The following is an 11,046-nucleotide window of genomic DNA, read 5'->3' as shown; positions in this document are numbered from 1 at the left end:
ACTGCCGATTTTAGCAGTTTTGTAACTAAAGGCGGTGCTCCAGCATGGCCGCAGTCAAATGACTGAAACTAGTAAAAGAGTAAAAGAGTAAGAGTAATTTATTACATACACCATCATCATCTTCCCTTTGATGCAGCCAGTGGTGGGTGGGGGCCACTCTAGACCAGTGCCTCTCCAACTATCTGATGCGGCGTACCAGCAGTTTGTTTTCCCAATGTGTCAGGGACCGGTAATATTTCTTAGTATTATCAATTTATACCGGGGCGATCCTTCGGTATAGGTACCGTAAGTACCGGAAGTGGCTTTGTTTACATTTCTGAAGATAACAGAAACCTACTACTACTACTACTACCACCACTACCACTACTACAACTACTTGGTGCTGCTGCCGCCATTACTGTTGCTACTGCCGCTACTACTACTACCACCACCACTGCCACTACTACTACTACCACCACCACTGCCACCGACACTACTACTACTACTACTACTACCACCACTACTACTACTACTACTACTTGGTGCTGCTGCCACCATTACTGGCGTTACTGCCGCTACTACTACTACAACTTGGTGCTCCTACTACTACTACTAGAGTAAATCCTGTAATTAATGTGTTAAATCCTTCATTAATTAATCTAACAGGCATGTCTTGTTGGATTCATTAAATCTTGAGATTTATTGTTTCAGGCATCAAGATGCCCTTATTGGCCCTTTCCAGAAGCCTTCTTCAGACTGGCACCAAACCACACACCTTATTTTCTGGGCTTCCTCAACCAAGCAGATCATTGTGGGGATGGCTTTATGCTGTTTTTAACAGGTATGGTACTTAACTCTTATTTATAGTTACTACATGTCCAACCCACCTGGTCCTTTTTTGTAGCTTCTGTCATAGGACCTGTGGCTGTCAGATTTAGATTTAGTGAGGCCTTACAGGCACTCTGTTGGTTAAAAATAATAATAATGATGATGAAATTATTGTATACAGTGCTCAGGTGCACCACAACTTGTCAGAAAGTGTGTATAAAGTATATGCAGTAATGTACAAATGTCTAGAAAGGGAACGATGTATGAGTCAGATGCATGCTTCAGCGTGTGTATGGAGGGGAGAAAATCAGGTGTACTGTTGGCTAATCTCAGAAAGCATGGAAGTTTTGAAGGATGCAGTGCTCTGACAACTAACAACTGATGCCGGCAGTTTGTTCCATGCTTCAGCGTGTGTATGGAGGGGAGAAAATCAGGTGTAGTGTTGGCTAATCTCAGGAAGCATGGAAATTTTGAAGGATGCAGTGCTCCGATAACTAACAACTGATGCCGGCAGTTTGTTCCATGCTTCAGCAATTCTTAGCATGAAAAAATATTTCCGAAAGTCATGGAAGGAGCTGTGCTGTTTTCTGACATTGTAAACATGTCCACGGGTGTTAGACAGGTGGAGTTTTTAAATAATAATAATAATGAATTTATTGTATACAGTGCTCAGGTGCACCACAACTTGTCAGAAAGTGCGTATAAAGTATATGCAGTAATGTACAAATGTCTAGAAAGGGAACGATGTATGAGTCAAATACATGCTTCAGCGTGTGTATGGAGGGGAGAAAATCAGATGTAGTGTTGGCTAATCTCAGAAAGCACGGAAGTTTTGAAGGATGCAGTGCTCTGACAACTAACAACTGATGCCGGCAGTTTGTTCCATGCTTCAGCAATTCTTAGCATGAAAAAATGTTTCCGAAAGTCATGGAAGGAGCTGTGCTGTTTTCTGACTTTGTAAACATGTCCACGGGTGTTAGACAGGTGGAGTTTTTAAATAATAATAATAATGAATTTATTGTATACAGTGCTCAGGTGCACCACAACTTGTCAGAAAGTGCATATAAAGTATATGCAGTAATGTAGAAATGTCTGGAAAGGGAACAGTGTCAGATACATGGTTGTGTGTGTATGGAGGGGAGAAAATCAGGTGTAGTGTTGGCGAATCTCTCAGGAAGCATGGAAGTTTTGAAGGATGCAATGCTCCGACAACTAACAACTGATGCCGGCAGTTTGTTCCATGCTTCAGCGTGTGTATGGAGGGGAGAAAATCAGGTGTAGTGTTGGCGAATCTCTCAGGAAGCATGGAAGTTTTGAAGGATGCAGTGCTCCGACAACTAACAACTGATGACGGCAGTTGACAAGGGATGACAAGGGACCCAGTTGATCCCGATCAATGGAATAGCATGCTTGTGAAATTAACATGCAAGTGGCTGAGCGCTCCACTGACATGCAGGTGACTGGTAAATTCCACCACGGAAAATTCCTCCAAGTAAATTTCACCATAGGTCAATTCCACCATAGGTGAAATCGTCGTCATTATTTAACATCATTATTTAAGGTACTTTTTAATTAAAATATACATATATATGTATATCGCATGATCACGTGACTGACCAGGCCATCAGATGTTGTTACACATCGCTGGTCACAATGCACTTCGCATTGTTTTAGCCTTTGAAAGACGACACCCCGCTGGCTAAGTGAGCAGGCCAACAGAAGAAAGAGTGGTGAAAGAGTACAGCAGGGATCACCACCACCCCCTGCCGGAGCGTCGTGGAGCTTTTAGGTGTTTTCGCTCAATAAACACTCACAACGCCCGGTCTGGGAATCGAAACCGCAATCCTACGACCGCGAGTCTGCTGCCCTAACCACTGGGCCATTATGCCTCCACATATATATATATATATATATGGCGGTATGTTTACATCCCCGTAACTTAGCAGTTTGGAAAAAGAGACCGATAGAATAAGTACTAGGTTTACAAAGAATAAGTCCTGGGGTTGATTTGCTCGACTAAAGGCGGTGCTCCAGCATGGCCACAGTCAAATGACTGAAACAAGTAAAAGAGTAAAAGATATATATATATATATCATCATCGTTTAACGTCCGCTTTCCATGCTAGCATGGGTTGGATGGTTCAACTGGGGTCTGGGAAGCCAGAAGGCTGCACCAGGCCCAGTCTGATCTGGCAGTGTTTCTACAGCTGGATGCCCTTCCTAACGCCAACCACTCCGTGAGTGTAGTGGGTGCTTTTTATGTGCCACCGACACAGGTGACAGACGAGGCTGGCAGACGGCCACGCTCGGATGGTGTTTTTTATGTGCCACCGACACAGGTGCCAGACGAGGCTGGCGAACGGCCACGATCGGACGGTGCTTTTTACGTGCCACCGGCACGGAGGCCAGGTGAGGCTGGCAACGGACACGATCGGATGGTGTTTGTTACGTGCCACCGGCACGAAGGCCAGTCGGGGCGGCACTGGCAATGGTCACGTTCGGATGGTTCTCTTATGTGCCACAACTACAAATTCCATTGATGTTGATCGATTTCGATTTTGATTTGATTTTTGATTTTTTGATTTTTTTTTTTTTGATTTTCACTTGCCTCAACAGGTCTTTTCATCAGTTTGACTTAGCGTTGCACCTTTTTTCCTCTCTTGGCAGGGTTGATGCTGAACGAGTGAAACTGGTGGGGCCAGACCGAGCCTGTGCAGAGTGGGTTCTACGGAGTGGCGGCAAGATTCACTGGAAAGGAATGAAATACGTAGAAGGGGACTACAACCGTTTACCATTGACTAACTTCTCCCGCTACAAAGTGGAGACAATTGATGCCACAGACACAGCAGTTATGAATATTGGATTCCACCATTTGGGTACGTAGGGGAGGGCAGGCTGGGTACTCACCATGGCTTATACCATCAGTGTCTCACTTTGGGCAACCGTCTTCTGTTATAGCCCCAGGTTGACCAGTGACCTGTGAGCAGATTTGGTAGGTAGTCAGAAACTGTGTTGAAGCCTCTTCTGTATATATTTATGTGTGTGTTTGTGTCTGTGTTTGTCTCCTCCTGTTACTGCATGGCAACTGGTGTTGGTTTGTTTACATCCCCACGACTCAGCCGCTTGCCCCAAGAGAGCAATAAATTAAGCACTGGATTTGAAAATGGCCCGACACTCCATTGGTTATGACGATGAGGTTCCCAGTTGGTCCAATGGACGGAACAACCTGCTTGTGGAATTAACGTGTAAGTGGCTGAGTACACCATGTACCCTTAATGTAGTTCCCAAGGAGATTCAGCATGACAAGGCTGGCCCCTTTGAAAAACAGGTGCTACTCAATGCACAGTTTATGGATTTAACTAATCCAGTGATACTCATTAAAAAAAAGCTCTACATAGTCGCAGGAGTGGCTGTGTGGTAAGTAGCTTGTCTACCAACCACATGGTTCTGGGTTCAGTCCCACTGCGTGGCATCTTGGGCAAGTGTCTTCTGCTATAGTCTCGGGCCGACCAAAGCCTTGTGAGTGGATTTGGTAGATGGAAACTGAAAGAAGCCCGTCGTATATATGTATATATATATATATGTGTGTGTATATGTTTGTGTGTCTGTGTTTGTCCCCCCCTAGCATTGCTCGACAACCGATGCTGGTGTGTTTATGTCCCCGTTACTTAGCGGTTCAGCAAAAGAGACCGATAGAATAAGTACTGGGCTTACAAAGAATAAGTCCCGGGGTCTATTTGCTCGACTAAAGGCGGTGCTCCAGCATGGCCGCAGTCAAATGACTGAAACTAGTAAAAAGAAAAAGAGAGAGTATAGCAAACCCAAACAAAGGGATGTAGTGTATAGTCTGATATATATATACACACACATATACATATGAATGTATGTCGTTACTGTCCTGTTTTTGTTACCATTTTTACCCCTCTGCAAAAAGATCTCAAATTTTATTTAATTTGCTTTTCACTTGGTAGGAAAGTTTCTATCGAAGATGCGTATCGCCTTCACCTTCGAAACACAGAGTAGATGAAACCATGGCGACTGAAGAAGGGGAATTTTCCTTGTGTTATCTGTCCTGTACTCTATTTTTTCGTTGTTTAAGAAAAATGTCCAGTTCCTTGGTTTTGTGTTTATGTTTTCGTTTCTCATTGTATTCAACGTTTTTTTTTGGTGTCTATATACATGTATATATACATGTAGAGGTAGGTACGTACATATATGTATGTGTATATGCATATGTTTTATTTATTAATTTATTATATGACGGAACGCACGCATCCATTTCTAAGTAAGATTGTTCTTGATATATATATATATATATATATATACACACAAACAAAACGCCCCCCATCCAGTGGACGGTGCTGAGTTGTCAAACATTTAAACCAAATTTTCTCAAAACAACTTGTCCGACCGTCCCATATTCCTCCCCTTTGAGAAACACTGATTTAACCTAAATTTGAGACACCAGCAAAAGAAGAAATAAAGATAGACTTTTTTTCTATTCCAAAGAAAAACGATTTTACAAATGCACGTTCCCACGGCTTTATCGATCGCATTCTCACCTGGAATCGATTTTTGTAATTTTTTCAAGACTTATACACGCCCTGATACCATCGGTATCTACATATCAAATTTGAACGCAATTGGATGGAGGATGTCCGAGATCCTAGAAGACACACACACAGACAGACAACGGATTTTATATAATAGATCTCTCTCTATATAAACGGCAGTTTGTCTGTGCGTGTTTCTGTGTGTCTGTTAGCTTGTACCCTCACCCTGACCACGGCTTTCAACCGATTCTGATGAAACTTGACACACACATAGCCCAATGTCATAATTCAAAACTAACGCAGCGAAAATTTTGAAAAGTTCCCCCAGTTCTGAAAAAAATCGATAAATTCGACATGGGGTCGAGAATCAGAAACACAAACCGCAAACTGTCTAGGGGACGCAACTCCACCTTTTTTACTCTCAAAAAAAAGTTACCATCATTTTTTTCCATTTTTTGGCTATTTTTTGGCTATAACTCTCTAAAAATGCTTTATAGTTATTTCCTTACAAACCAGAGCAACGCCGGGCGATACTGCTAGTATATTATAAATTTCAGGGTAGTAAAAAATTATTTAGAAATTTTCTGCTACCAGTGGTCTAGAGTGAAGAAAAACACTAGTCAATAGACTATATATTATTCACATAGATACAGTGTACATTTAAACACATAAGAGATGGCCATAATAGGATATCTAACCCGCTAGAAGGATTAGTTAAAATCCAAACCACTGATAGAGGTAATTTTGGAAGGGAATGAAAAATAAAAATATTTATCATCCGTTTCCCCTACCATGATTTCAAGCTATCTTCAGCAAATAAAATAATTTGCTAGGCACAGCTATCATCAGCAGGAAAGCCAAGAATAACATATAAATACAATGCAATACAGAACATGCCTCGTGCTTACATGTTATAATTGTTTTCAAATCCACTGCGCAAGTGCAGTTTCTGTGCCGGTGGCATGTAAAAAGCACCAACCGATCATGCCCGCTGCCAGACTCCCACCCTGGCATCTGTGTCGGTGGCACGTAAAAAGCACTCACTACACTCACGGAGTGGTTGGCATTAGGAAGGGCATCCAGCTGTAGAAACACTGCCAGATCAGACTGGAGCCTGGTGCAGCCTCCTGGCTTCCCAGACCCCGGTTGAACCGTCCAACCCGTGCCAGCATGGAAAGCAGACGTTAAACGATGATGATGATGATGATGACATACATACAGGGTGCGATGGGTAAATTGTCACGATTTTATATTTTTTATTTGGCACATGCACATTGATTGTTTTTGATTTTGTTGACTACATAGTATAGTAGGGTCAGTTGGGCACCGTCTGTGAGAAAAACAGCACCTATTTCTTTACTACCCACAAGGGGCTAAACACAGAGGGGACAAACAAGGACAGACAAACGGACTAAGTCGATTATATCGATCCAGTACGTAACTGGTACTTAATTTATTGACCCCCGAAAGGATGAAAGGCAAAGTTGACCTCGACGGAATTTGAACTCAGAACGTAACGGCAGACGAAATACGGCTATGTATTTTGCCCGGCGTGCTAATGTTTCTGCCAGTTCGCCGTGAGAAAAACAGCACCATGACGCAATTGACTCTGCTAGAAGTTTGGAAACGACATGCTGTACTGCTTGGCATTTGCACTGGAAGCTTCAATATGAACATTTCAGAGTGTTTGGGTGTCAATCTGAGGATATGTACCAAGAGTGATAAAAATCAAACATCCAGTCAACACCCTGGTGTTTGGAGTGATCACTAGGAATGGTGATTTTATGCCTCCATTCTTCTTCCCACACAGCCTCAGACTCAATACGGGGGTCTACATCAAGTGCCTAGAGGAGGTAGTGCTGCCCTGGGTCAAGAGGGTAGCTTCTGGAAGACCCTGTCTGGCAACAGGACTCTGCACTATACTACACAAGCAGGAGAACCCAGTCTGGCTGTCAGACAATTTCTGCAATCATATCACCCCTAACATCTGGCCACCTAACTCCCCAGACTGCAACCCCCTTAATTATGTGTAGGGTGCAGTTGAGTGAGAAACCAACAAAACCCCTTGTAACACCAAAGATGAACTGAAAAACGAAAAATAATAAAAAAGCATATATCAGAAAGAAACACTCTAAAAAACAGAACAGTTATTATTACAACAAAATTTTATATAGAGTTACCTAAGGTTTTGCACCCACAAGGCTTGGGCTTTGTGGTTACGGAAACTTGGGTAACTCTATATAAAATTTTGTTGTTATATATATATATATATATATATATTTAAAAAAGGAGATGTGGAAGACGAGTTGTGATATATAAAAAAGGAAATGAAGAAAATGCTGACAAAATAATTAAAGTAATTTAAGTAATTTAATTAGGTGAAGGTTCTTTTTACCGGTTGCGCATTTGTTATGCTTATCAAAAGATGTTTTTTTTAAGAGAGATAGAGTTCCTTTCTGATAGATTTTTTCCTCTTATCTGACTTTATGCAAACCCAACAAAAAGTCAGATAAGAGGAAAAAATCTATCAGAAAGGAACTCTATCTCTCTTAAAAAAACATCTTTTGATAAGCATAACAAATGCGCAACCGGTAAAAAGAACTTTCACCTAATTAAATTACTTAAATTACTTTGTCAGCATCCTGTCCAAGGGTAGAAACTCCGGTTTCATGTGCAGAAATTTGTGTGTTATATATGAATAAATAAATAAATGGAGTTGAACGAAGATATTAACAAAATTCCTTTATCGTTTTGTTTATCATTTAGGCAGTCATCGCAATTATTGTTTTGTCTTGTTGTTGAGAGAGGCTCCTTTTCTTTCCTGATGAGAAGATTGCATCTTACACCGTTTATTCCTTTGGAATAAAACCATGTTGTCTTCAAAACATATGTCGAAAGTAAAGGAATTTTGTTAACATCTTCGTTCAACTCCATTTATTTATTTATTCATATATATATATATATATATATATATATATAGTACGTTTATATATTTGTTGTGCAAGATTTTTTATGTGAAGTCGTGTGTTGAAATGACCATTCCGAAATATAACAATATATATATATATATATATATATATATATATATAATATATACATAAAGTTAATCCAAACAAGAAAACACAGAAAAAAGAGCAAAAAAACACAGCAACGCAGGACGTGGAACAATTAAAGTATTATTGACGCTCATATAAATATATGTATTTGTGTTTGTGTATATAAATGTACACAGAGATACACACGTGTTGTATGTTATATGATATTATTTCAGAAGGATTGAAATTTTTGAAGAAACTGATTCTAAAGAACTGTTATTACCTGGATGATGATGCTTTGCACTTGCTACACTACGTGAAAGATTCCTTGGAACACCTGGAGATCTCCAGTGCTGGTAATGTGACTCTAAGAGGACTGAACCATCTGCCTGTGCTACAGTGAGTTGGAATCGCCTTTGTCTCTTGATTCTTTTCTAAATCAGAACAGTAATAAAACAGGGAAATACTTTATATATATATATATATATATATATATATAGAATGGTTGTATACTGTCAATCTAACAAGAACGTGACAGTAGGGGGTACATCCCACCGCTGTATAGCCCTAGGAAGCATCGAACGCCTACTGATGGCTTTGACACATTTTTCCCTGTGTCCTTATATACATTTACGAAGGGGAGACAAACACCGCCTTCGTAAATGTATATAAGGACACAGGGAAAAATGTGTCAAAGCCATCAGGAGGCGTTCGATGCTTCCTAGGGCTATACAGCGGTGGGATGTACCCCCTACTGTCACGTTCTTGTTAGATTGACAGTATACAACCATTCTATCGCCCCACCACCGTACATGTCTCTACGAGAGATTTAGAAATTCAATATTTCTTATATATATATATATTAGGCCATGAAACGATCGTAGTGTTTTACTCATTATCTTTTATTAAATTTTTAATACTTTTGATATATATTTAAAATAATATAACTAATTAATTTTATGTATTGGCTTATGTTTTTCATTGTTTGATTTGCCTAATAGTGTGTTTTATCTCTAATTTAATATTATATATATACATATATATATATATAATATATATATATATATATATATACTCTTTTACTTGTTTCAGTCATTTGACTGTGGCCATACTGGAGCACCGCCTTTAGTCGAGCAAATCGACCCCAGGACTTATTCTTTGTAAGCCTAGTACTTATTCTATCAGTCACTTTTGCCGAAACGCTACGTTACGGGGACGTAAGCACACCAGCATTGGTTGTCAAGCGATGTTGGGGGACAAACACAGACACACAAACACACACACATATACATACATACGATGGGCTTCTTTCAGTTTCCGTCAACCAGATCCACTCACAAGGCTTTGGTCAGCTCGAGGCTATAGTAGAAGACACTTGCCCAAGGTGCCACGCAGTGGGACTGAACCCGGAACTATGTGGTTGGTAAGCAAGCTACTTACCACACAGCCACTATATATATATATAGGCACAGGGAGTGGCTGTGTAGTAAGTAGCTTGTTTACCAACCACATGGTTCAGTCCCCACTGCGTGGCACCTTGGGCAAGTGTCTTCTACTATAGCCTCGAGCTGACCAAAGCCTTATGAGTGGATCTGGTAGACAGAAACTGAAAGAAGCCCGTCGTATGTATGTATATATATATGTATGTGTGTGTGGTGTGTGTGTGTGTGTGTTTGTCCCCCCAACATCGCTTGACAACCGATGCTGGTGTGTTTACGTCCCTGTAACTTAACGGTTCGGCAAAAAGAGACCGATAGAATAAGTACTGGGCTTACAAAGAATAAGTCCCGGGGTCGAGTTGCTCGATTAAAGGCGGTGCTCCAGCATGGCCGCAGTCAAATGACTGAAACAAGTAAAAGAGTAAAAGATATATATATATATATATAAACATGTCCAGTAAGTTTACTGTCATCAATTGAATGGAGTTATTTTTGCAATAAAATAGTTTTTAACTATTAATACTATGGATGCATTTTCTTGGTAAACGTTCCTCATGGTGAACCTTCCTCTCCTTCCCACGTGCTCTCCCTCCTTTTTTCAGCAATGCACTCCACCTTTCTCACACCCCTTCTCTCATATATTATATCTCGTCTCTCTCATATACTTCCTCTCAGTTTCTCTCTCTCTCACACAGGAACTTACAATACCTTTACCTGTCCAACTTACCTGAGATACGACGCAAGAAAGAATGTTTAGAACACCTGAGACGTCAGATGCCGAACTGCGACGTCCACTTTCCTGAGGCAGAACTAAGGAAGCCACCTGGAGGTTAATAACACTTGTGGCTGCGGTTGGTGATGGTGGTGGGAAAGATAATGTTGACTGTGAAAATGATGATGATGATGGCGTTTCCGATGTAATTTATTTTAGTTTTCTTATTAAATCTCTAAAAAATACAACATTTGTTCACAAGATTCGTTCAGTATTTACCAACAAGATTCACTTGGTCATCGTCCTGAAGCTGGCCGGGTTCTTAGAACACTGGACAAAATGTTTAGCGGATTTACATCTGTCTTTGCGTTCTGGGTTCAGATTCCATTGAGGTCAGCTTTGCCTTTCATTCTTTCGGGGTCGATAGAAGAAGTACCAGCTGAACACTGGGGTTTATGTAATCAACTTACCCCACCACCTGCAAAAGCTGGTCATGTGCTA

At 40.7% G+C, this 11,046-nt stretch overlaps 1 protein-coding gene across 2 annotated transcripts; it reads left to right on the top strand.

The window, feature by feature from the left end:
- Positions 1 to 665: 665 nt before the first annotated feature.
- Positions 666 to 10,801, top strand: LOC115226183 (ATP synthase subunit s, mitochondrial). 2 transcript variants are annotated; one of them, XM_029797185.2, is made up of 4 exons: positions 666 to 820; positions 3,474 to 3,682; positions 8,634 to 8,793; positions 10,529 to 10,801. In XM_029797185.2, the coding sequence occupies exons 1-4, from the start codon at positions 699 to 701 to the stop codon at positions 10,665 to 10,667; spliced, it is 630 nt and encodes a 209-aa protein (XP_029653045.1). In that variant the 5' UTR covers positions 666 to 698; the 3' UTR covers positions 10,668 to 10,801. The 2 variants fall into 2 exon arrangements, with proteins under 2 accessions (XP_029653045.1, XP_029653044.1); XM_029797184.2 differs by having other exon boundaries at positions 668 to 820; positions 8,631 to 8,793.
- The last annotated feature ends 245 nt before the right edge of the window (positions 10,802 to 11,046 follow it).

The sequence above is a fragment of the Octopus sinensis genome, linkage group LG29 (genome assembly GCF_006345805.1).
Source record: "Octopus sinensis linkage group LG29, ASM634580v1, whole genome shotgun sequence".
Taxonomy (NCBI): Eukaryota; Metazoa; Mollusca; class Cephalopoda; order Octopoda; family Octopodidae; genus Octopus; species Octopus sinensis.
This window is presented reverse-complemented; position numbering and strand designations above follow the sequence as displayed.

Coding starts and splice junctions, on each gene's coding strand:
- LOC115226183 (XM_029797184.2), top strand. CDS start 699: ATGCCCTTATTGGCCCTTTCCAGAAGCCTTCTTCAGACTGGCACCAAA. Junction 3,683..8,630: donor TATTGGATTCCACCATTTGG/GTACGTAGGGGA, acceptor ATATTATTTCAG/AAGGATTGAAATTTTTGAAG. Junction 8,794..10,528: donor AACCATCTGCCTGTGCTACA/GTGAGTTGGAAT, acceptor TCTCTCACACAG/GAACTTACAATACCTTTACC.